Below are 26,526 nucleotides of genomic sequence, written 5' to 3'. Positions count from 1 at the left end.
TTCCCACATCGAAACTAATTTTAAGCGAAATTGTAAACAATTGGATAAATTGACTGCAGCTCGCGTCAGGAATATATTTACCTGAAGATGTAATGAATTTAACGTCGATACCATGGATTAGCTAATCCTGCTACTCGCGAAAGAAAGCATGGGAAAATAATGTTGATGTTGAAGCTTATTGTTATGAGTGTAATGTTTGCCTTGAATGGAAAGCATTTTGCAACAGCTCCTCATACTCGAGTGATGAACGTCAACTGGATATGTGCCGGTGAGTTTTACTGTAGTTAGAAAGCATCACGCTGCATTATACAAAGCCTATCCATATCTATTCATGAGTATAATATCTACAATTGACTATTTATATGCAATTCTAACTCGCGCTCGTACATCGTTCTGTTATTGAACTCAATTAAGCAACTCGATGAGCTATTTTGAATTAAAATACGGTTACTCGTTTTTGCATGTTACCGCCATTATAGCACGGTTCGCGTACTCGAACTGTAGCGTAGTTCCCCAACGCGAAGATGAATTACTATATAATTATGGTCTTGTTATGGTTTTGTTCAACCAGGAATAATCCTAATGAATAGGCTATATTCTTTATTCAGATTCTGCACCGTGCTTGAGCATAATCCGACCCCGGCACAGTATCGCGCTCGTTGGATCTGAAGTTGATTCTTTCAAAATGGAAATATTGGTTCATCGGCAGCAGGGAGAACAAGAACAAGTCTTGCAAAAATGGTCGGCATCTGAAACGACATATGATACGTCCTGGAATGTGGATATCACGTGGTATCGGTTGATTGAAAAAGGTGTCCGAATTCCGATGCAGCAATGTCGGTAAGAGATGATGTTGCAAACTGATGTGACACTGTAAATCAATATTTATTCCCAAAAATAAAATATATAAATGTAATAATAAATAGTTGTCTTTCGCAGTAGTTTATTACTTTAGAGAAATACCGTTGACCAGTTAATTATATTTCCGTTGTTCAGGATAAATTATGCTGCAACTGTTTTTGCACCCTGGCAATTTAAAGTGTCGTGTTTTTTCACACATACATGTTTAATTATGTCTTTTATTAGTTTTAAACTTGTAAATGTTATCATGATACACTTCAAAAATTGTTCTTAGCATATCACTATTTTTAATATTGCATATGGCGTCCTTATATATGTTTACGATTACAGGTCTGTTATCAGTACAGAATGAGCAAATATTATTTTTCGTTCTTCTCTCGCAGTAATTTTCAATAGCTGAAATTTAAACGCTGTAAATTAAAACATTGAGTTCAATGACTTTTGAAACAAAATCTCAGTTTTTATTATGACATATTTTACCGACGTAAATTACAAAAATAGCCAGCCTAAAGTTAAACCATTAAGATTTAATTAATTACACTTCATTTCTGCCAGGAATAAACTTGTGTGTATTGCTCCTTTGCTTGACGATGAAGCAATAGCGAACAGTGAAACCGACATTTATAGAGGTTCTTTCATCAGCCACCACTTCCAGATCACCGCTAATTACCAAGGTCACAAACCAGTAACAAGTCTAGAAATAATTATTCAACGTCGTCTTTCAGGTAAATAATTGGAACCTATAAAATATACCTCTATGCCAATAAAGTCTAATCTAAGCGAATCATATGATGTAGGTATATATATATTGATGTTATTGTTGCTTTATTTGGAGTCTAAAATCAACATTGACCAGTTTGAAATAAAAATTAGTTTTTTTGTTCAAGTTTTTTTTCTGTATTGTATGCTCCATAATAGTCCTTCAACAAATCGCTTTAATTCCGACAATATTTTCATATTCGGGCAAATATGGTTCCGTCTCTTTAAATCAAACTGAATTTAAGGACCACCAATCGAAATTTGAATTAACTGTTCTCTGAATAAATCATTTTGAACATACTCCCCGTGTTATTTTTACTCATGGGCTGTATCCAGAAGTAGACATAATTTTCAGAACGGATCAGACCAGTATGTTCCCCAGCTTTTCTTTTTAGGGGGGGTGTTTCAAAATTTAGGGGGTGGTAAATAATTTGCTGTTAGATATAAAACTAGGCTATTTGTATTCTTAAAAAAATGGTATGTATTTAAGAAACGATGTAGGCTACATGGGGGCCCCCCAAGTTGATTGACGCAAGCCAAAATCCACAGCAGAATGTAATTGTAGGGCCAGAAAAGGGGAGCGAGGAAAAGTGCGGGACGACACGGCTGGGGTTCAGGGCGCGCTCAAGCGCCCTGAGAAAATTTTGAGAAATAGGCACCAAAATAGTCTCTAAGCTTGATTTTAGATACACCTAACATCGCAGTTTGTTATGTAATGAAATCAATAATTATAATATTTAGCTGATAGAATTCCCGGGGAATAGATAACAAGCACGGCTTTCAACCGTAAATATATACTACTACGTTTCAACAAGTAATTTGCAAGTTGCAACTGATAGTGACTAATGAAGTTACTTGCTCATTTGGCATTGTATGAATGGCTACTTATGGCTTGTTTTGTTACACATTTCTAATTTTTTTGAACATGTTTGTTTGACTTTTGTATGAATTAAATTTTGGAATAAGCTCGTCAACTGATCATAATGTCGCATAATGTTGTATTCCTTCAGAACTGAAATATTTTGTTGGTAAGAAGACAAATCGCTGAAGTTTGATTCTTTTCAATAAAGAAATAAACAACGCTGTCATTCATCTAAAAAAAGTCTGTTTTCAGTGCTTAGTTTTCGTTTTGTGACATCTTTAAGCTTTCTTAATATACGGCTGATATCTAAAATACTGCAGTGTGTAATCCTAATACCCATACGTATACATAAGATTCCGGAATAATTCAATTGTTACGAAATAAACGTGCTTAAACTGTGATAATGATGTAACAATAGACGGTATCTAAAACTCAAAAGGTACCACATGAAGGGTTAAACTATTTCACTCAAGTTCGGCGGGCCATTTTAAATCGTCACGCGGGCCGTAATTGGCCCGCAGACTGCGGTTTAGAACCCCTCAGTGTGGAATCGCACCTCAAAATTAGGGGGGATGTTTGAAATTTTAGGGGGGGGTGTTCACCCCCTATAGGGGGGGTGTAGGGAAATCACTGGATCAGGCCAATATCAATGTGTGGTTTTATCCATTACACTACTGTCACTAACATTTCGTGTATCGATAGTTTTAGACCACAACAAAGGTGCGCTTCCTTGCCGATCAAAAAACTCTTCATTGACCATTGGTGAACAGCGTTATTTCAGCAAAGCGAAATGTGAATTCACCCTGGCGAATTATACTGGCGTTTTTGGTCTGGATACTTTTTTTCAGTGTATTCATCCTATTTTCTGATGCAAGTTTGATGTCTATTTTCAATATAGATGCCCCAGAAGACGATAGCAATGCAAAACCTCGCAAAATGGAGCCGCCAGTGTCAACCTCCCGATTATCAGAACCTGTGAATGTAGTAGAGAGTGGGATCGGTGCGTATATGAAAAGACAGCAAACCAAAGGTCAAAACGACGTTGAAAAAAAGAAGAGATTAAGAACGGAGGAAATGATGCAAACAGGCCTATTCGCCGAGGCAGATTCTAAAAACGCAACTTTGGCGAAACCATCCCATGAAACACAAAATACCAATCCAACACCGAAACAACAAGATCACAAAAGTAAAAATTCGTCGATAACTGGCTTCTATAACCAGTCTACTATTGACACAAACATAGCAAATGGATCCAGCAGTTTGAAGAACGAAGCTAAGCCAACAACAGAAGATCGATACGTAAGTTACGAAACGATAAATGAAAGCTTAATTGCAGAAACATCGAATTTCACAGCAAATTCAAGCTCAGTTCCGTGGCATCATACTACTGACGACTTTCTAACAAGTGAGACATTAAATACTTGAATTAAATATTGATAAATTAGAAATAGGTATGTTTACGTGGCCCAATCGCCACTTGAACGAACTTTTTGTAAAGGATTTTATAGTCATTGTTTAACAATAATATTTACAAGATCACGCGCACCTAATCTAATGAGACTTTTCTCTTTGCGAAGTTATACATACACTGAAGTGCCAAAAGCTACCCTAACCAGTGAAGGTCAATGGTCACGTCAATATTTTTAGGACATCAGCATTCAGCACACAAGCTTTTATTAATTTATCAATTTGTACATTGTTTTTATAAAAATATATATTTTTTATTAATTATTTAAAACGTCAAACAGCCATACCGCGTGTTCTATAATCTATATGTCTGTATTTTTCGTCTTCCGCCTATAAATATCATTACTCTGTTCACATACATATCATTGCTATTCGAATCCGCACTGGAGCATCTTATATTCATATAATTTACACGACTGGTTAAAGAGCATCGTTAGACAATTCGTATCACTTTAATGAATCAATTGATTATCTATCCATCCTTACAATAATAAATATCAAATTCAACTCAATTGTACACGGTTGTCTGCGCGGTATGAGTTATATATAAGGCGCGGCGCGTGCGTTATAATTCGAGAGAAATAGAGCCGCTGTTCATATAGCCTGTTTGTATCAGTAACTTTCCTAGCAGAGTGGCGCAGCGGAAGCGTGCTGGGCCCATAACCCAGAGGTCGATGGATCGAAACCATCCTCTGCTACATATGCCTCGATGGCGCAGTAGGCAGCGCGTGAGTCTCATAATCTCAAGGTCGTGAGTTCGATCCTCACTCGGGGCACTTTTTTGTGTATTGTGTTTCATATCATTCAAAAATTATTCAGTCAGTATTTCTTATACATGTCGAACATTAATTTTTATTTAGAACTCTTTATGCGTCTTGGACCAACAGCAACAGTCTTGATACTGCTGGCTGTTACTATCATGATGGCATTCATGTGTGTTTGTGGAGCTAGCAAATATAGACGAATGTAAGTAAGCTTTGCTGCGATTCAAATCAAAAATTATCTAGGTAAACATATCAATCGATTATATGTATGCTAAAGAATTGCTGGAATATTCGCAGTCGTAATGGTGGTGGTTTCATAATCGCTGGTCAATTACAACTTCCTCTACCACCAAGTTTATGCATTTGCAACGAATATAAAACTGTTCCCTATACCTGGCAGGGGCTGGTAACCGACGTGGTTCTCTATTTAATTAGGCTATCCTCTCTGATTTTCTCACCAAAAGAAAAATGTCTATACTTTGAAATATAAATGAAATATGACCACGAGCAAACAATCGGCAGCAAGCTCAAAAATTTGACCTACAGCATAAACGTATCTGGAATGCGCCAGTTTTAAATTCCTGTTTCTCTTATTTCTCTTAAAGTGACGAATTCCTCTATATTTGTAAACAGGGCTAATGTTAAAGCAATGTACCGATATCACAAAATGGAGAAAGACCCAGAGCAGATGAGAAAATTCCAACAGACTTTCGCAGAACAACCACCTGCAAACAATCGCAAACGTAGAGGGTCCCGTGTTCTTCGCAAAGTCTTCAATTCTGTTTCTTCTTTTGTAAAATACCGCAAAAGTAAGAAAAAGACACCCGGGGTAAGCGCTGGGCGACGTAGAGCGCCATCGACCGAAACCTCAGAAGAATCGGATGAGTTTGACGAAGATGATGATGAAGAGCAAAGTCTCTTAGATGATGATGACGATAGTGATGACGACAGTGATGACGACAGCGATGAAAAAGAGAGTATGCCGATGAAAATGGGAAGAAAAATCAAGGAAAAATCGAGCAAAGTTTTCACGAAAGTGAAAAACAATGAAACTTTTCAGAAACTGAAATCCACTGCCAAAAGTCATCCAATTTTCACTGGAGCGAAAGCGGCGGCTCAGAATGCTGCAGAAGGGTAAGCTTACGTAGAGACTATTTTTCCTTGACGTTGTCAACAAACGGATACAAACGTTGGGTTAGTTTTTTTCGCCAACAATTGATCAGAAAATATTCACTTTCAATAATAGTAGATAAATGTAAGCATACAATTTCTTAGAATTTAGATATTCCAGATGGTTGACACATAACTCTTTGAAATAGCTCGATGAAAAATTATGCAATGGTTAAAACATCAGTTATTCGTTCACATGTTTCTATTTCAGAAAACTACCGATGGGTGATAAACCACTTGGAAACAAAAGCATGTTCACCCGTCTGTGTGACGCTCTTTCTATACTCATGTGTCCTTGTTCGTATATTTGCAAGTAGGTATAGTAGACGGTAAATGTAGGAGAGAACGTACGTGTAAAAGAATTATCGCACTTATTATGCCAACCCCTTTTCAGCATGTCAATGCATAACAAAACTATAGAAAGTAAAACGCATGGAGACAGTGTCTTCCACTCATTTTTCCCCAAGGGTTACATCAGGAGCCTATGCACGTATCGTAAAAGCAGTGATGATTTCAACCATCATAAGGTACCCTCCTAGCCAGTCGAGATAACTAAAACCAGAGACACATATCACTGTGTGGTTCAACATAGATTTTTGTTGAAATGAGTCCTTTTTCCTGTAATCCAAAAATATTTCAAATAGATCTTGTTATTTAATGAGTGGTAATTATGCTATATTTTATATGGAATCTTCCCACTCACAGTTACAGTTTTGCAGGATGTTCTGCGATTGCTTGTGTGGATGGTGCCAAGGTAATCAGCTACAGCGCGTCCAAAAGAAAGCGCAAGCACAAGCTTTCAGTTTTATGCCAAGTCGAGGACCTGTGACAAGCAGTGACTCAGATAACGACGAGATCAATTTGCTTTACAAAAAGAAAGACTACAAGTCAGCTCAATTTGAAGAAACAAACATATTGAAGATTGACAAATCAAAAACAGAAGCCAAGAATCAATCTTTCACTCCTCGGACCGATATCAGCGGTCGATTTTATCCTAACACTAAGCCATCGGTTAAAATTTTACGTGATTCATACGACAATTCCAACAGAGAAGAAGGTTCAAAAGTGATATATCCATCTTCTCGTGTAAAAGAGGGAAAAGCTCTCCAGGGTACCACGAAAAGGCAACCAAATAAAGGTACAACTGCTCCATATCCGGATAAGTGTAATCCACAGAAATCACGAACAGCGAGACCAATCGTTCTGAGCATACCTGGCCCTAGTACTCCTCAGCAACCGGACTTGAAAGTGATTCCCCTGATGGCCGAATCTTCAGATGGCAAAATGCCGAAAGCAGCCGCCACAGAAAGGGGAAAAGATATCGACGTAGGCACTGTTTCTTCACGAGAAAAAAAAATCGTACCACCAAGTCCACGGAAAAATCCAAAAAAAGGATCGGTGGCTCCGAACATGGCTGATAATAGACCCTTTCAACAAAAACACCATGAATACATCACTTCATTTTCCAGCACGCCAAGCGAGACAACACAATTCACATCTCCGAGAGAAAAAGGAACCAAAGACGGTGTATTATGTTCAGCGCAGAAAGAGAAAATTTCAGCACAAAATCCGCTGAAAACGCCAGTGGCGAGATCGGTGGTTTTGGACAGAACTGGCCAGAAGACATCTCAACATACCAACCCCGAAGCCATTCCTTCGTTTCCCGGAACATCGGGAGCACGATCGCAAAACACATCAGCTATAGAAAAGAAAAATAGAGATTGTGGGTTAAGTTCTACAAATGTGAAAGATGTACCAAAATCTCAACGATTGATGGATATAAACGTGCCTGGCTCTGACACATGCCAACAAAGAGACTCCGATGCGATTCCTTCATCTTCTAAGACGTCTGGTGTTAAAACACGAAACACGCCTACACCAGAAAAAAGAAACACTGACGGAGGATTCTCTTCATTCCAAAACGAGAAAAAGCGCGAAAACGTCAATAGAACAATTATTCTTGATATACCAGGACCGAGCACAGGACCGCAACCGGTAATGCAAATTAGTTGCCGTTGAAATACAATGGTAGTTTTAGTGATTGATCTTATTTAATAATAATAAAAATATCAGTAAATTGAATAAAAACTCTGAAACGATATTTTAAAATTTTGACGACAATGTATTTTTCACTTGTATTCGATTGTGTAAAGCGTTTGGGTATACATGGACTACCAAGAGTATTTCAAAATACCAAAACCACACACATTTCCTGACATTAATATAATAACTATTTAAGATGCATAGAAATAATAGAGTTCCAAATTTATAATTTTTTTTTATATCATCTCCTTTCAGGATCACAACTGTACGTGCCATCTGAATGCCGGCGACTCGAATGTGAAAATAAGCCCTACATGCAGAAACGAATCTCTTCATTCTCCTCGTAAACATAGATGTGGACTTCATTGTATCCAGCAGCAATCGTCTCATACACCAACTACACGTAGGTTTCCCACGACTCCAACACGCCACACAACTGTCAACATGAATCCCGAACCGGCACACCGCCCGATGATCCCGCCTCGACTTTCAAGAACACCACCTCCGGACGTAGAAGCTCCAGAAGTAACATCATCATCGTCTTCGGAAATCGACGAGCTCTCAACGTCAATATATGGTGGGAATGAGTTGTCTTCCACAACAACACAGGAATCACATAGCACTAGTGAGGAACAAGTTTTTACACAGGGAGATGTAAGGTGGGTGGTTAGTTACTCTACTTTGACTGCCTCGAAGGAAAATCCGTATGTTAATCGTTTTTATCTATAACTTTACTTAAATTTCATACTTCATAACATTTCAGCACTGCGAGTGTGAGCGTTTTAGAACGTACAAAGGAATTCTTTAGGAGAGAAAACGAGCATATGGACGCCTTGATGGAGACTTGGGAGGAAAGAACAAACGGGAGAACCTATGCTAATGGTAGTAAAAATTACACTAATGCTTTATACTTTTGAAAACTTATGATCAATTTATTCACTTTCATTTAATTTAGGTCGAGAAAGGTACCGGTCAAGAGCATGGATCGCTCATCGACGAAACAGAAGAAGAGAATTGTCGATTGAACAAGAATGTAGATCCGTTGTGAATGTTCCACAAACGAACTCACCTGAAACATCATCTTCTGGTATGAGTCATTATGGCTTATTTATATACTTTACTAAAAATACTAACAGGGGACAGTCGCTATTATCGGTATACATTATTAATATTTCCCGCGACTCTTAGTTCAACATATGTCACCACTCACCAGTGATTGTTTGAGTATTGTGGTCACTCCCATTTTTGAAGTCAACAAAATTTAAACTCTCATAGAAATACACTCAATGATTGCGTATACTGTTATTTTTAGTGGCAATTCTAAAACTAATATTGCCTTTCAAATGTGTGTATTTTTTGTTATTAATTTCAGTCACCCCGGCAGCATCTGAACCAGTCAAAACATCAAAGGAAGTTCAGAAGCTAAAATGTCCTTCAAGATTGTTATATAAAAGAGAGAGGTGAGACCTTTAATATACACAGAAATCAAGCAAGAATTTTCATTTTCACAATTTTCTGGGAAACTCTCATTTTTTGTAGACTCAATATGACCAGATTGGAAGAAACATTGCAAATAACAAGCCACCCACCTAACAGTCCACCATGCAACACACAGCCTGGAACTTCAAAATTCCGACAAAGTCAATCCAATAAGTGAGATTAACCGATATTTCACGTTAGTGTTATATAGGTAATTTTATTCCGAATCAATCATCAAAAAATGGAAGGAGCAAGACCTAGATATAATCAACAGATTATACTTGACTAAAATGAGTTGAATGGGGTTCATAGATCAGTTGGTAACGTTCCTACGCTAATCTCACTTTAAATTGTGAATTTGTGTAATAGAATAAATAGGTGGAGCACACACCATTCTTTATTCTGATATTATCATGTTATAATATATGAGGCATTTATTGTCAGTGCCGCGTATTATATATACTCTGTTCTCTACAATGTCCTCAAAGTAGCCACTTGAGTGTAGCTACTGTAATAAGAAATACCCAAAATTTAGCAAATATAAATATTTAATCGCTTTGCAAATTTCTTAGTGTTCGCGGTGGCAGTCCCAGAACGAAGACAAATTTGACCGAAGAGAGAATCAGTTCTGTCGGTACATCAGAAATTGACGATGCTTTAGGAACAGATTCTTCCAGAGAATATTCTGTTCTCACTGACGAAGTCATGGGATCCAGCGATGATGCGAAGTCACTGAAACATAATGGCAATTGCGTTGACGATATTCCAGTGAACAAGTCACAAAACGAAAAGAAGAGTACCGACAATGAAAACAAAGTCGATAAAAGGGCTTTGAATATACAAGAGCAGTTATCATATTCAAAAGCCAGTAAAACCGCGCCTCAATCCTCAGTGTCAAAAATAAGTAGTTCCACAGATGGCGAAGGCGAGTTTTTATCAGCTCCAAACTCCCCACGAAAACTTTTGCCATCTTCTGAAATGGAGCCGAGACCAGAAGACGTTTCAAAACAGGCGACGCCTGGCAAGGTTGCCAATGTGCCACAACAGTACAGAAAAGGAACAGAACCAACGAGTGCGCTGCGAACAGCTGCGCATGACTTTTTGAAAGAAGACGATTATTACGAGTCGTCTTCTGACGATGCAGATGACGAATTTTGGCGGGTTTCACTATAGCACCCCCACAAATTTTTAAACTGAACACTAATCGCAACTGCACTTGAAGATCTAGTTTTTTGAGCGCGTTTACTCCGTGGTTCTCTCTTTTGCACTTATTTTTATCTAAATAAATATATTTATATATTCTTTCGATTGTTGCCTTCGAGTCGTCTGGGAGTACTACTACCAAACAAGTGTGTTTTCGCTCGCATTCGCGCGAGTTATTATAGCAATTGGTTAACATCTCATATTATTCAGGTGCAGTAGAATTTGATTAGGCTGCCTTACAACGTGGCCCTTTTTACCCTTGCTTGACCTTTATTGCTATCGCGACAAGTCTTATCATCATATCATACTTCGTTACGTTTGGGTATTTCAAAAACCATATAAACCCAATTTTTCGGGGCTTCCGGATCGTCGAGTATATGGCAATGTCACCTAATTTATCTGAAAACACTATCATGTTTATCAACTTTGTTATTGGAATACCAACATTGGACCCAGCATAGCGCAATTCGGCGAAAGCACCGTTATATTTCGTAGTTTCAACTTATAGGTGTATTCCAAGCCCAACTTGAACTCGAAGTTTGCATTATATAGGTCCCACGCTCGGCAATTGTTGACTGTGGTAAAACGGTGAACTACGATGAGAAGGCAGATTTAGTCGTCGTGTTGTTTGCTGATGTTTGCAAATCACGTCGTAATATTTGTATAGTCTGGATAATATGCGTGGCATGGAGTGCTGATAGTTCTACATGAACGACATCGTCTAATAATACTAAGAAGTTGTAAACGATTACAGCATGATTAGCGGGGAAGTAGGGAAACATTGTCTGAGCAACGACGGACAGTAGAGTATGAAATAGGATATATCAGTCATAAGTAATAGTCAGTCAGTCACTGCTTCGCAGATTGTCTTCGCAGTCTTTCCCTAAAATGTATATTCCCAACTATATATATATATATATGGACGGCCAACCGAAGGCGGACATGTTCCCAAAATCACCATACAAGCTGATATAATCCTAGATAATAAAAATATTATGTCAGTATACTAATTTTAAAGGACGGTTTTATGTGCGCAAAATATTACCTCTGTAACTTATCACATATGTCCCTTACCAAAATCGCATTTTTCTTTAGACTAGTTCAAAATGTTCCAATACGATTCAAGGTTTTATCTATTTTAGCAGATATCACTGAAGAACATAGTGATAAAGATGATATTGATTTTTGGAGTGGTATATTTGGTATTATATGCTGTAGTTAGCTATTATACCTTACAACTTGGATTATTCGATTCATCCTATCGCGATGATGAAAGGATAAACTCCATGCTGATTAGATCTTCTGATGTATGGGCTGCCGAATGGTGCAAAGTTCATATGTTGCTGACAGCGTGTTCAGCAGTTATCCTGATTCGTGGTTGGCGAAAAACTCAGCATAAGAAAATCACAGTGCTTGACTTCTTCTTTCTCTTCATATTTATTGGCCTAACTCTCATGGAGTCAGTGGGAATGTACTTGAATTACAGAAATCATCTACCGGATATTACACTACCTAATGATTTTCTATTCAAGAGAATTGCTAGACTGAATGCATTTTCTGACTGGGCTTCATTACCTTTATTAGGATGGATTATAGCTTGGAGCCGACATGTTCGACGAGGCTGGTAAGTTGGATTCCTATTATAAAATGCATCTAGTCTTTATTAGACTACACTTGCTTCTCATATATCCAACCTTAAACTATTTCCTGTTCGATCTCATACTGTCCCGGGAGTCTGTTGACGAGATAAGAAGGTCGAATCTGCCTATAATTGAGGTGTGTTTATCTTTCGCATACTATATACTTTCAAAAAACTTTTTACTTTGGAATTTGACGGCGCATACCTGACTCCTTCATTTTTCATTTTCAGGTACCCGAAAAGAAACCGTTTAGTATTTGCCGCTTCTGTGACTGTATTTTTCTTGGCAATCATTCATCCCACTGCATATGTGTTCGGACTCAGTGTTGTTGGGGTATTATCTTGTATTGCTTTGTACGAGTGTTACAAAGTGCACTTCTATAGGCCTGGCATAAAGGCAATGTTTTGGATATCGTTACTGACATGCATCTTGTTTTGTCTTATAAGAATATCCAGTTTCGTTTTCAAGCCCGTTAATTGGATTGTCTTCTATTTTAATGTTTTGTCTTTGGCGTCTACAACAACGACAGTCTCACTAATGTATTTGCGAATTTTGGAAAACGTCAACGAACACAAGAAATGAATTCATTATGAATCACAATACTGTATGAGGCAATATACTCGCGAAAATACCAAACAGAGCAATCAAAGACAATATCCATCTGCTTCAATAATGGGAATTTCACCAGTTTTGCGTAAAAGTGCGTTATGATATACAGGAAGCGATGTGATTTTTTAGTTTTTTTTTTTTCATTTTAGAATTGAAGCATTCCGATTTTCTAGTTTGAGTTTTGTTTTGAAAAAAACCAAGCCAAGAAAAGTTTGCCACTATTTGTAGGTGTGAACTGCAATTGTCGAAGTTTGTTATTATTATTACACAAAATATTTTATGTGCTGTTCTTTCGCTTGCATGCTGATTATTTTCAAATTATAATAAAATTCCAAACCGTTTTACCATCGATTTATAGTAATCTGGCAACTTGAAAAAGAGGTAACCAGTGAATAAGTATGAGTGTATGACCTACCGTAACTCATCTGTGACGGTGAGGAGTACAGGAATCCTCTCGCATAAAATTTGAACCCACGCAGAATATTCAACATTGCGAGAAGCCGATGACAGGGGTGTCTCTAACACAGTGGCGTAGCAAGATTCTCGTGGGCCCCCCGCAAAATTTTTTCGTGGAAATGACTCTAAAACAGTATGTTCCCCAGCTTTTCATTTTAGGGGGGGGGGGGTGTTTCGAAATTTAGGGGGTGGTAAATAATTTGCTATTAGCGATGAAACTATTTGTATCGTTAAAAAAATTGGTATGTATTTAAGAAATGATGTACATGAGGGGCTCCCCAACTTGATTGACGGCGAGCCAAAATACATAGCAGAATAAAATTGTAGGGCCAGAAAAGGAGAGCGAGAAAAAGTGCGCGACGACACGGCTGGGGTTCAAGGCGCGCTTAAGCGCCCTGAGAAAATTTTGAGAAATAAGCTCCAAAATAGGCTCTAAGCTTGATTTTAGATACACCTAGCATTGCAGTTTGTTATGTAATGAAATTAACAATTATAATATTTGGGGCTCCCGAAGTATGCGAACCAAGATGGCGGACATCGGAATGTAATATGTGTACTAGGTTAGGGTTAGGCCATAATTTTAGGTATAAATACTACGGGAGACTCGAACTGATCGAACTCGAACTGATAATAGGACTAAAATAAGGAAAATTGGAAAAAAATTATCGCCTAACCCTAACCTGTTACCCATGTTACGTTCCGATGTCCGCCATCTTGGTTCGCATACTTCGGGAGCACCTAATATTTAGATGATAGAATTCCCGAGAAATAAATAACAAGCACGGCTTTCAGCAATTAATTTGCAACTGATAGTGACTAATGAAGTTACTTGCTCATCTAGCATATGGCATCGTATGAATGGCTACTTATGGCTTGTTTTGTTACACATTTCACATTTTTTGAACATGTTTGTTTGACTTTTGTATGAATTAAGCAATGAATTAAATTCTGAAATACGCGCGTCAACTGATCATAATGGCGCATAATGTTGTTTCGCTGAAGTTTGATTCTTTCCAATAAAGAAATAAAAACGCTGCCATTCATCTAAAAAAACGTCTGTTTTCAGTGCCTAGGTTTCGTTTTGTGACATCTCCAAGCGTTCTTAATATACGGCTGATATCTAAAATACTGCGGTGTGTAATCCTAATACCCATACGTATACATAAGATACCGGTATAATTCAATTGTTACGAAATAAACGTGCTTAAACTGTGATAATGATGTAAGGATAGACCGTAATTGGCCCGCAGACTGCGGTTTGGAACCCCTCCTCTACACTGATAAAAATGCCATAGTCGTTATATTTGAATACAATTATAATTGAGTTAGGAATTACAGTGTGGAATCGCACTTGGGAATAACAGTGTGGAATCGCACCTCAAAATTAAGGGGGGTGTTTGAAATTTTAGGGGGGGTGTTCACCCCCTATAGGGGGGGGGGGGAATCACTGCCCTAAAAACTCTCGGACATAAGCTAAAACAACGCTTTTTTATTTCGTCAAAAAGCATAACATGTCGCTATTAAAAGGCATTGGTAACCTAAAATTTGCCGTTTAACTTGGTTACTTTAATTTTTTTCATACGTGCTTCCTCTTCTGCTCGTTTTCTGCGTTTCTGTGCGCCACTGAGAAGAAAAAATAAAAGCGATTTGAGCAAAAATAACGTCAAAGTTATAAGATGTGCATTACTGGTTTTGCAATGCAGCTTCTGGTTTTGCGGCCCAAATTTCTAAATTATAACCGCTTGGGCCCCTTTGCGCTGTGGGCCCTCCCGCGACCGCTGCGGGGGTGGATGCTACGCCACTGCTCTAACATTCATTGACGCGTCCCGTCAAGTAATCGTATGTTGAGATACAAATCATGACACGTTAGAATAAATGCTATTTTATATTAAAACATGTACTACACCTATATGCAATGGTGTATGAAGTCGAAATTGTAAAATTGTTGGTTATATTGTATAATCAACGATTTTATTGATAATGACCGGATTGAAATACATTTTTTGTGAATAAACGAAATATTTTCTTCTCATGCACAGCAATCTATCAATGTGTCATGCCGTTATTTCGAAATATTCAGTAACAATTCATCAAATATTCCAGACTTGACTTATACCCTGAGCTTGACAATGAATAAACGACAATTTAAAGTTTTGGGGTCTCTCGTTTACATTTATAATAATTCACCCTAAACACCAATGGTTTCATATTTTGTGCTACGCTGGCTTTGGCGATCGCATCAGCGCACGTGTATAGGTGCTATATGCACTAACAATATACAGACATCGAATACAGTTATTTATTCATTCATAATAGGTGTGTTCTCGTTATTCAAAAATATCTCATATTGACAAATAGTTGACACCGAAAGTTACTACCAGCATTACTAAAGACAACCCCGAAGAATATTTCATTTCTGTAATATTCGTTCTGGCAAAGAGGGTCGCTGAAAGGACATTTTGAGATCATTTATTTGGAATTGCAATAAGAGAATATCTAACTAGCTAAACGTTTTATAAGCGTTCACGTTGAAAAGTCGTGATAATCAGCGAACCCCTCAATGTTTTTGCGATAGAATGGGCCACGTGCTTGTACTCTACATTTTAAAGTTATGTATTAGATTCATGTGGAGCCTGTCATATAGCTTACTAATGACATACACACATTTTTCGAAACGAAGGGAACCTGTTGTAATAGGTTCCATATCGGTACAAGAGAAAACTTCATTCTTACAATTTGAAGATGGAGACGTTTAAAACAATTTGAAGATTGGGTAACTGACGAATGCCGCCATAACGTCCTTACAACTGGAAGGTTGACCTGAACACTTGGCCTAGCAAACAACAACCAGGAATTCGTATACAGGACACGATACAATGTACCGATACCGCACTATTATCTAATCCTCCAAAAAGCGAGATAAACCAAGTAAATTATTTATGAAAATATATGATATTTGTAAATATCTTAAAAAGAAGGAACATTTTCCATCAATCACAGAGTCAGTATAATCAATAAATACATGTATGGATCAATCAAGAATGGCATGAGCACAAATGGAGAGGTAAATCTGAATTTATATCCACACCATTCTTGATCGACAATAAAATAACAGTGGTGAATTAAAGGTTAAACCACAAAAATATAAAAGTGAAAACTCTATTTTATTATGTGAAATTATTTTATCACTAAAAAGGTCTAAAAACACACAAAATTTTTGTACAATTTTATCAATTCCATGGCTTAATGATCCAAAGACATCAGAATGGCTGTTCCTCGTTTAATCCAGTGATCAGAGTTGCCAGATCCAGCTTTCAAATCAACAGAAACTACATAGGATGCTCGTCCAGTCGTACCAGATCGGTTTGGAAAGTAGTAACAAGGACAACTGTACATTCCTACATGAACAAATAATAAAAAAAATGGTTGAAAATAATGGCCTTTTATTTCTAATTCGAAGCATGGATTTTAGAAATTCTATAATTGCAGACTCAATGAGTCATGCTAGTGAAGTCTTAACCACACAGATTTTTAATAATGAATGTGATAATTGCCAGGAAATTCAGTTTCATATGCTAAAGTTTGCTATGTTATCCTGTCAATTTGGAGTCTTGTGCAAAGCAACAACCAAATTTGGTTGATTTACCTCAGATTAAACATTTTGTCATGTCATTGACACCTTGACTGGCAATAAGAAATAACCAAAAACAAACAAGAATATTTTTCTGGTTGCACACATTTAAGATAAATACCATACCTTTGCCAGATTTCTTTTTGGCTTCGGTGGGTTTGAAATGAATAGTGGGTAATGGGCATGTAAGTTGCATGGGTGCTGCTTCAACCAAACAAGCTGCTTTTTTATCCCAGCCTGCACCTTCAAGGAAAAGACCTTTGATCCAAACACCATCTTTTGGTGGCCCAGTGATGTGATTATCATCAACCATGGAAACAATAAACTCCCAAGACAATGAATCAACAGACACCTGGAATGGAAATTTGAATGTTTTTAATTTGTATTGCAACACAACGTCTTATTCAAGCATACTTGTGGCACGTGCCACATATGAACCCAGCAGTACAAGAAACATAGAACGAGGTGTAGATTATCATATGATCACCAACACGTCTAGAATATTATCCAAGGATTTAGTAATATTTATTTCCGTTCCATTGTGTAATTCAGGTTTATCAATAAGATAGATAGACATTTGATAATGGGTTAAAACTATTCGTAAAGGCAAAAAAATGGCGCTCCAGGTATGTGTACCAATATCCTTAATATATTGGGCCAGAAAATATTATATATACACGCTCTGTGTTAGCCAAGTGAATATACCCCTTGTCCATAGGTTCCAGTCCCTTTACACAACTTGATAAAAAGTAGGCGAACAAAATTAGTTACCTCCATATTGGTACACACACTTCTGGAGCGCCAACTGAAGTATTCTCATAGTAAACAAGCAAAAAAAGACAAATTACCGCATTAGCACGAGCTGATGTCTGTAGAACAGCAGTCAAGAAACCAGTTGGGAAAGTGAAACCAGACATCCAGAATATTGTAGGAGCATGAGCTGTCTCTGCCCACTTAGCAAATTGTTCGACTCTCAATACAAGATCACGAGTCCACGCTGCCAATGGTTTCAATGATGGATATGCCTGAAGTAATTAGAATATTTCAATGACAAGAATCGTTCATATTTAATGCTTACCGTAACTGGATTCAAACAAAGAAAAGTAAAAGTAACTGCATTCAAATTTATATTTAGATAGGATTTTCTCTATTTATTGGGGGGAGAGGTAAGCCTATAAGAATGAGGATCCTATGCTACCAGTCCAGATAGAGTATGCTGCAATCCTGAATAATATCCAGGAAAGACGATAAGACAGCTTAGTCATATGACGAATCACAGCCTCCTATCTGGTTCTGGCTAACCGCCGAACTAAAATATTTAGTTCACACTAAATATCAAATTTATGCTAATTTAACAGATTGTTATTAGGAATTTAAAATACAGAACTATCATTACTATTGGCATACTGAGTCGGCCATAGTTTGGTATAAAATATATACCTTTGCCCACATTGGAGGTACTCTTGCTTCAAATATACAAGAGAACGTTTCTTCTAAATCAGATGACATAACGACAAGACCTTGAATCCCTTTCTCAAGATCAACGAGAGACGTTCGAATAACTCGAAGTAATATGTTGTATCTTTCTATTTCCTAAAATGCAAAAGAGAAATTTGTTCATTTGAATCTGCTACAAACAATGGAAAAGTACAGCATTTACTAAGTTAGGAAACATGCATATACAATGCGGAATGAGCCACTCTCCCTAATCCTTCATTGCCAAACTAGTATTGTTAAATTCAATATATTCACAAACCATTAACATTACAGTAAGACCTTTAAGATCATGGAATAAAAATTAAAGATGTTAAGTATAGCATTGTAATGAAGCATGAAGATTTCCTATCATATTTCATATCTTCTGCAGCGGGGCCTGAACTTACTTCACTTCAAGCTTGTTGTTTACTAACACATTTTCATCGCATCACCCGGCAGCATCCTAAAAACCATAGACATAATACATAGTTCATACCAACCTGTAGTAATACCACATTCAATGGGGATGGATCATCGGAAAGTATTTTTTCCGTTCCTTCGTAATCAATTTCTTCGGGTAGTGTTTTCAATACATTTGCTGCAAGATCCAACACCTGGAGGGGAAATAGTAAATAAAAAATTATACTATTTTTTGATGAGAACTGAATTTAATTATAGCCTGGATTATTGTAAACTCTTTATTTTAGGTAAAATATAAATTTATTTTGAGAAGTTGAGTAGAACTGAGCAAAAAGCATTCAATTCATTGCTGAAAATCGCAACAAATTAGGAAACCAATTGAGTCTCTGTTTAGCTGCAAAACAACTCATTAAATATATATCAACTTCTATAAGAATCGCTTTGTGTATCTTTCAATCTTTTAACTAATATGGGCGTCATTTGTTTCCCAAATTTAGGGAAAAAGGTTCAAAGGTACAACTAAGAAGAAAAGTGCAGTTTGCAAACTCAAATGAAACTAACCAAGTAGCTTGCGAATAGGTTCATCACACCTGGTATAGACTATCTAAATCAGGGATGGGCAAATCATGTGCCATTGCGATCTGCCAAAGCATTTTGTGTGACACATCATTAGATCATTAGATTCGACACTATTATAGCGGATTGTAATAGCAACTATGACATCACGTTCAGCCCTCTGCAAAAAAAATATTCCGGATGCAGGCCTGGCAAAAAAAGTTTTGCCCACTCCTGATCTACATGAAATATTTTGCTTACCTTTTCTTCTTGACTGATTCCTGCCTGCGTTGCTACTTTTGGTTGCAATGACAACAAAGTTTCAAATAAGTTTCTTGCTTCCGTGATTTGTGATGCAATATCTGCATTAGAATGTTGTCCAAATGCTTCAGGATGATCAACTTGTGGTAACATACTGATGTATTCTTTATATGTGTTCATTGGTCCATCCTTAGGAATGTAGTATGTGTCGAGACTCGAGAGCCTGGAAAAGAATGAAATATAGCAAATTGATGAAGGTTATGAATTATACAACAATGATATATTAACAAAAATTCATCCTCTAATCAATGTACTGTAATTTTAATTGACATTCTCAAGCAATACCGGATATGTCAAATCTGAGAAGAAAGTACATTGGTGAGACTAATAAATCATATAACAATACTAGTGTTACGAAATACCCAAAAAAAATCTATCACCACAATGTAATTTTTCTTGTTATGCACAAGCCATATATAATGAACTATTCTTATTTATAAAGACCTAAATATCTCCAATTCAGCATTGCCTACCCAATTTATTACACCCAACACTAGACCACAAACTTGCCAACACTGTAACCACTACACCAACATGCCAAATCACACAACATCACAGAATAGTCTTTTGAATCCTAGCGGCCTAAACAGTGATATGCGTTGACTACTCTGAAGCAACCAAATTAGTATAAAGAAGTAGTACCGGTAATTTTTACTGGGTTGATGTTGATATTACTAACCACAGTCACTAACAGAAACTCAATTTTAAAACACTCTTTTATATGTCTCATCAAACTATATGAAAGTATTTATATCTGAATACATTCACCTTAAACCATTATTACAACAAAAGAATTGGATTTTGTTATTTATTCTGAAGGAGAGGAAAGCCGTTAGACAGCTCAACCATATACACCTTCATGTCCGTTTACCAGTCCATGCCGAGTATGGGATTAGTTAGCCAGTAATTTGTTTTCATATACATGAACTTAAGGGGAGAGAAGTCGTAACTGACCAGCAGTTATGCGAACAACTGTACGTAGGCGACAAGTCCAGCACTCCTCTCGTATAATTATCCCCAACAGGATTCGAACAATACATTTAACTCACTTGAAAAAGGTAGTTTCAATAGCATTCATATTGAAGCAATCATTGATGTAACTGTGCAACAAACGTCGATCAAAATCATCAGTCACATGACCACCGTAATTGACACCAGCAATCAAGTATTTTAGAGCATCCCATGGTGTTTCATCATATTCATCAAGGTAAATGGAAAGAAGATTTTCAGACACCTGTATATAGTTAAGGAACATAAAACAGAGAATTAAAATACGGTAAGTAGAGGAAAAAAATATCAATCAAAACAAGATAATATTGCTTATTCATTTGGCGTATTGCGACCTCTCATCCAGTTACCAGTCCATGTTGAGCACGTTATTCATCTCAGATGAGTCAACTTGATGGCAGAGGAAGTCGTAAACAACCAGCGGTTATGTAAACCACTGTAATTAGTTGATTACTTGATTGCTTCTAGCTCTGGTTAATTGTAATTTCGCTGAGTTTATATCTGTTTCATAAAGCTAGTTTGTGGTGTATAATCATTGGGTTAAGAATATTTAAAATAAGGATTGTCTGTTTTTTTAAAGTCTAATCTAAATGTAAATTGGTATAGTTCTAGTATGTTTATGTTTTTCTGCTAGTAATGTTTTTTTCAATGATTATAGTTATCGTTTGTCAGGTCACTGACTGATATTTGGACTAAATCAATTTGGGGAATCATTCAGTTTCAAGACAAGATATTGGTTGTTGAGACATAGTAGGTCAGGGCGCTTTGTTAATGGTCAGAAATCTAAACAACTTTAACTGGCTTAGATGTAAAAATTATTATTTATTCAAGTATAGCAATTTTTATAATATAAATATACTGACTAAGATCTCATCATGCACAGTGTATGTCAGATGATATAGGATAGAAGTTACCTATTTATCTCAAGGGAGAGGAAAGCCTATAGATGGCCTAATAATATGGCGAACCATGGTTACCAGTCCATGTCGGGTATGGGATTAGTTAGCCAGTTATTTGTTTTCAGATGTGTGGACTTAATGGTAGAGGAAGCTGTAACTGACCCGTGGTTACGTGAACCACCCTGCGACAGCGAGGAGTCCAGCAATCCTCTCGCACTTAATTATCCCTGCATGGGATTCGAACCTGCGAACCTAGGTTGTGTAATCAGAGATGCGATGGTGTGAAGTACAGCATAGGAAGTACCAAAATTCAAGATAGGAATTTTTGAATTTTTTTTCTTGTTTCAAAGATTTAAACTTACAACACATGATATTACAAGTGAAATATTAGAAAATTTTCAGAATATATTATTGATTATTGAATCGATTTATCAACTATGCTGAAATTCATTGCCTTGTGCTGTGATTATGACATCACATTATAACAAAAAATGTACCTCAAAGTCTGAATCATTGAATCCATACAATACATTCCATCCAAGCATCAAGAACTTCTTTCTTTCTATCAACAGAGAATGAAAGAAACACAGTGAGAACAACAGTTTCTTATATTTAGAAGGCTTCACACATCGAGTAAACATTGGTTCGGTAACAAGTTGATACAAACGCTTCATGTTGGCTTTCAATCCCTGAAAAAAACATTTAAAAAAATTATGATATCCTGAAAATTTCAACTGTCTATTTGCCCACTTCAGTGTTTGCTAATTTTCAGAAGAATAGTAAATATCAGTAACATACCTTAGGAGGCTCAGTTGTCATCTTTATTCCAACTTGCAAAATTGAAATAGGGAAATCAGGATGAGGAGATGAACTCAACCATAAACGAAAATCTGGATTTGGTTCTTCAATCTGTTAACCAGGAGAAATATAACTTATTTAATAAAGAAAATCTGCAAAATACCGCAATTTCAGGACAAGATATTACAGAAAAATCTATTTGTCTGGTAACTTCATGTGAATTCAAATTCTGGAAAAATACACTAATAGAACTATATAATCATTATGGTAGACAACTGCTTCTCAACTCTTTCAATTCCGAGCCAATTTGCTTCAATTATCATTTGAGTTTCAAAAGCCCGCCAAATGAATATGTCATTTAATATTTCCTTTTCAGCATGGAATATACATATGGAAATCTTAATCATATATGTTCATATGATGTTATTAGCCAATGGACAGTGTTCTCACACTTAATCAGACGAAGTTTAAATGTCTAGTATATCCAAACACCAAATGGAATGTTTTAACTACTAATTTCTGTATATTTCATTTAATAGCCTAACAATAATAATAGGATCTTACATATGAGTGGCTTTGTATATAGCATTGTTCAAGCTTAAGGCACCAAGACACCATATAAAAATGATAACCACCTGTAATTGTTCAACCAACTTATCCAACTGAGGCATCCAACTTAGTGACAGATGGCAATTTGCCAAGAAAACCCAGTTTCCATCTTTTACTCCTTCTTTAATCATCCTGTTAAAACATTTAAAAGTGTTTCATTCACATCCCAACAGTTATCGTATTATTGTGATTTTGTATTGAAATAAATGGACTACCAACTCCACATAATCAGTTACCTTGTAGCAATAGGAGCTTGACCTTGACCCAATGACAACGCATGGAATCTGTGAGCCATTCCACATTGTTCAGCAAGTTGTAGAAGACCGCTGGTTGGATCCTGTGAAGGAAAAAAACATTGGATATTACGCAAGTATTAAGCTCACTTGATCTGGAACAAATAACTGACTAACTAATACCATACCCAACATGAACTGGTAACAGGAACTTTGACTTTAATTTCTCTAATTCTTCGACTATAATGCATTTATTTTTTTGCTGTCATTTTTTTTTATTTAATAATAAACATGACGCATAATATAACTAATGGAGACAAATTGAAAGCAAAACTAGGTATTTAAGAGAAGTGTGCCACAAATGTTGAGAGTGTTTGAAATCTTCTCAAACATAATAATCTCCCACAAAATTTGAACCCAAGGATGGTGTACCAACTAGAGATGTACCGATGTATCGGTATCGGGTATCGGTATCGGCAATATTGGTCATTTTTTCGGTATCGGTCATGTATCGGTATCGGTTAGATCAGGGCCGATATTTCCGATATATTTACCTTTTTTGATATGGCTCAGAATGTTTTAAAAGATTAGTTGGAATACTACTTTTCAATTTATTTTTTGTCCGGAGAGATCGTGAGCTATGAACCCTACATGTCCCCACCCCCGCGAGAGAATCGGATTCACGTGTTTTTAACTATTTATCAGCCAAACTAGCTCAACTAATTTGGCTATTTTCGTTGTTAAATTTTTATATTGACATTTTTAATATTACATAGTAATAATGAAGAATTATATCAACACAGCACATAACAAAAAGCAATTAGGCGCCCAGTTTTAAATCATACAGTGGAATTGGGGTCCTTATTAACGGCACATAGACTTTTGGCACGGGTATAAATTCTGACTGTTTGTCGTCAAGTACGAGTGTCATTTAGTCCATCGACATCGATAAACTATATTCCGACACAATTATTCCCTCTACGCAGGTATTAATTTTAATTTTGTTTAACTACACAATTACTTTATAGATATATTGCCATGACCGCCTAGCCCCAGACTGTCTCAAAATATATGATAGCAATTGTAAAATATTATAAACTGGTAAAAGTAAAAAAACATCCTCGACGGTTATAGGTAGGCCTTCTTTTTGTCGGTGCTAATTGATATTCTTTCATGTTGGCTTTGACTTATTGCGTCGACGATTACGATTAGCCACGAAATAAAATATTTGTAAAATGCTATTAATTTGAACGTAGGACGGCTGCGCTAGAATGTGTGGGTGATATTTGATATTCTTTTAAACACGAATAACGATATTCGAAAGTCGCGATATTAACATTAAATTCAAATTGGACGTGTCCCGGCTTATGAGTTTCCTAATTGAACACCGAGATTACTAGCGTTACTGTACAATGTATCTTAATCAGTTGAAGCAAACACCAAACATTAATTTCATATTATGTGATATATCTTTTTTTCGATCTGAAATAATGTGTACTATGAACAACGCTCAAAGACCATTGTTTTAACCCGTCTGCCCTACACAGCACCCCTAATTAAATAATAATTACATAGTATCGGTATATCGGTAATATCGGCATTTTTGTAGTATCGGCGTATCGGTATCGGTATCGGCGTTTTTAGCTGGTATCGGATCGGTATCGGTATCGGCGACAAAAGTGGTATCGGTACATCTCTAGTACCAACTGGCAAGTAGAATTATTATTAAAAAAGTGGTATCTTGTCCCGTTCTGCTGCGGTTAGAAGTTTTTTTTTGTCTCGGGGTAGACAAGGGCTGATAAAACGGCCTAATTATATGGCATATAACAGCTTCTTGTTTGGATATCAGTTCATGTCGAATATAGGAATAATTACAGTAGTCATTTATTATTTGTTTCAGATGAATGGATTGAATGAACAGAAAATTACCATGAAATCAACTTACCACGCCAGGAGAGAGAACGAAAATAAGTGGACTTTTTGTTGTGCTGTCATCAATAACTTGTCTCATATCAAGTACTGGTGGTTCAACAAATTTTGCTCCAAGATTATTTACGATAAAACTCGTAGAACAGAACGACACTCTGTCTGATCTGAGAGATCGAACAATCAACATACGTTGCAGTTCATTACACGTGTTGTCCCACTCACCTGGTAACGAGAATTGGAATTAGGAATATAAAATTTCTATGTGCTGGTGAATAAATAAGCGAACCAGGGTTTTTAAATTTATTTGGTGATGTGATGTTTAGGCGATATATAGGGTTTTATATTATCATATCAGTCCTAAAACTGATCTTTCATTGTTATTATAGGCATTTTCACTACATCCTAGATTTGCATAATGCTAAGCGATAGGAACATGCTTGTCATCGCATCTCTGATTACCCTGCACAGGTTCGCAGGTTTGAATCCAGGGAGGATGTTTATGTGTGTGAGGATTACTGGACTCCACGCTGTTGTAGGTGGTTATGGCTTAATCCACCACCGAGTTTGTGCATTTAAAAAAAATATTTGATTACCTATTATCATACTTGACATGGACTGATAACTGGACGGGAGGCTGTGGTTTGCCACATGATTGAGCCGTCTTATTATCTTCCCAGGATAAATATGAAACCTATTCTATTGAAATTGCTGATGCTAATATGTTTATGAATCTATTTTACAAGTTTAAAATAGATTAAAAATGAAGTATCTGCTAATATCAAACTCAATAACATCTAACCTGATTGATATTAATCACTAAATGAATATGAAGTTATTGTTTGCTTAAATTGTTTCATACTTTTATAATATTCAGGTTAATTTATTTTCGGAGGTAACATAACGAAAGCGTGCAAGATTGGTAAACAACAAGCTTGAAGCAAAGTGGATTAGGCCAACATTGAAGACAATCTAAGAAATGACCAATAAACCACGATTGCACTGCCCATATCAAAGCAATGGGTAAATCATGATAAAAGGGTTGTTATGTCATATACATGGGTTGACCATGGGCTCACATTCCCCGCAGTACGATTTTACGATCCTAGGTTTAAAAGACAACAACAAAGGATTCAAAATAACTCACCAGGTAGAGGAGCATTTTCAGGTTCAGCACTTGTGAACCAAGTATGCCAGTCTCTTGGATGTTGTTCAAATGATGACATGATACCGTGGAAATTGGTTAATTTATCAAGTTCAGTGATGTTATCCCAACATGAATCAGCCAACCATTGTGGACATGGATTGTCCATTTGTCCTTCTCTGTCCAGAACCTT

The 26,526-nt window shown here is 36.7% G+C and overlaps 3 protein-coding genes, 1 long non-coding RNA gene and 1 other non-coding gene across 6 annotated transcripts in view; 4 read left to right on the top strand and 1 right to left on the bottom strand.

Annotated features, from left to right (window-relative positions):
* The first annotated feature begins 30 nt into the window (after positions 1–30).
* On the top strand, positions 31–10,707 carry LOC120328828 (uncharacterized). 2 transcript variants are annotated; one of them, XM_039395371.2, is made up of 14 exons: positions 31–268; positions 609–840; positions 1,417–1,586; positions 3,381–3,887; positions 4,810–4,915; positions 5,347–5,847; positions 6,095–6,196; positions 6,603–7,878; positions 8,182–8,585; positions 8,690–8,808; positions 8,882–9,013; positions 9,299–9,386; positions 9,466–9,579; positions 9,978–10,707. In XM_039395371.2, exons 1-14 carry the CDS (start codon positions 160–162, stop codon positions 10,576–10,578), a joined length of 4,461 nt encoding a protein of 1,486 aa, XP_039251305.2. In that variant the 5' UTR covers positions 31–159; the 3' UTR covers positions 10,579–10,707. The 2 variants fall into 2 exon arrangements, with proteins under 2 accessions (XP_039251305.2, XP_077970892.1); XM_078114766.1 differs by lacking the exons at positions 31–268; positions 1,417–1,586 and having other exon boundaries at positions 709–840.
* Trnam-cau (transfer RNA methionine (anticodon CAU)) lies at positions 4,653–4,725 on the top strand. The gene has a single exon. It is a non-coding gene; the product is annotated as a tRNA-Met (tRNA).
* Positions 10,708–11,713: 1,006 nt separating the features above from the next.
* On the top strand, positions 11,714–13,298 carry LOC120328247 (uncharacterized). The gene is made up of 2 exons (XM_039394684.2): positions 11,714–12,232; positions 12,479–13,298. The coding sequence occupies exons 1-2, from the start codon at positions 11,781–11,783 to the stop codon at positions 12,828–12,830; spliced, it is 804 nt and encodes a 267-aa protein (XP_039250618.1). The 5' UTR covers positions 11,714–11,780; the 3' UTR covers positions 12,831–13,298.
* A 2,142-nt stretch (positions 13,299–15,440) lies between these two features.
* Positions 15,441–26,526, bottom strand: part of LOC120328077 (dynein axonemal heavy chain 2-like) — a 73,969-nt gene continuing 62,883 nt past the window's right edge. The window contains exons 74-86 of the mRNA XM_039394474.2: positions 26,337–26,523; positions 25,209–25,414; positions 23,267–23,367; positions 23,057–23,162; positions 22,422–22,532; positions 22,121–22,312; positions 20,766–20,950; positions 19,657–19,879; positions 18,921–19,034; positions 18,385–18,537; positions 17,793–17,969; positions 17,071–17,296; positions 15,441–16,711 (exon numbers count right to left, since the gene is read on the bottom strand). Of these exons, the coding sequence (XP_039250408.2) occupies positions 16,557–16,711; positions 17,071–17,296; positions 17,793–17,969; positions 18,385–18,537; positions 18,921–19,034; positions 19,657–19,879; positions 20,766–20,950; positions 22,121–22,312; positions 22,422–22,532; positions 23,057–23,162; positions 23,267–23,367; positions 25,209–25,414; positions 26,337–26,523 (2,136 nt within the window). The 3' untranslated portion in view covers positions 15,441–16,556. The remainder of the gene's footprint in view (positions 16,712–17,070; positions 17,297–17,792; positions 17,970–18,384; positions 18,538–18,920; positions 19,035–19,656; positions 19,880–20,765; positions 20,951–22,120; positions 22,313–22,421; positions 22,533–23,056; positions 23,163–23,266; positions 23,368–25,208; positions 25,415–26,336; positions 26,524–26,526) is intronic.
* On the top strand, positions 23,260–25,372 carry LOC120328079 (uncharacterized). Its single transcript, XR_005567606.2, has 2 exons — positions 23,260–23,400; positions 25,164–25,372. It is a non-coding gene; the product is annotated as an uncharacterized LOC120328079 (long non-coding RNA).

The sequence above is a fragment of the Styela clava genome, chromosome 7 (assembly GCF_964204865.1).
Source record: "Styela clava chromosome 7, kaStyClav1.hap1.2, whole genome shotgun sequence".
NCBI classification, from domain to species: domain Eukaryota; kingdom Metazoa; phylum Chordata; class Ascidiacea; order Stolidobranchia; family Styelidae; genus Styela; species Styela clava.
This window is presented reverse-complemented; position numbering and strand designations above follow the sequence as displayed.

Coding starts and splice junctions, on each gene's coding strand:
- LOC120328247 (XM_039394684.2), top strand. CDS start 11,781: ATGATATTGATTTTTGGAGTGGTATATTTGGTATTATATGCTGTAGTT. Junction 12,233..12,478: donor CGACATGTTCGACGAGGCTG/GTAAGTTGGATT, acceptor TTTCATTTTCAG/GTACCCGAAAAGAAACCGTT.
- LOC120328828 (XM_039395371.2), top strand. CDS start 160: ATGTTGATGTTGAAGCTTATTGTTATGAGTGTAATGTTTGCCTTGAAT. Junction 4,916..5,346: donor GCTAGCAAATATAGACGAAT/GTAAGTAAGCTT, acceptor ATTTGTAAACAG/GGCTAATGTTAAAGCAATGT. Junction 5,848..6,094: donor GCTCAGAATGCTGCAGAAGG/GTAAGCTTACGT, acceptor TTTCTATTTCAG/AAAACTACCGATGGGTGATA.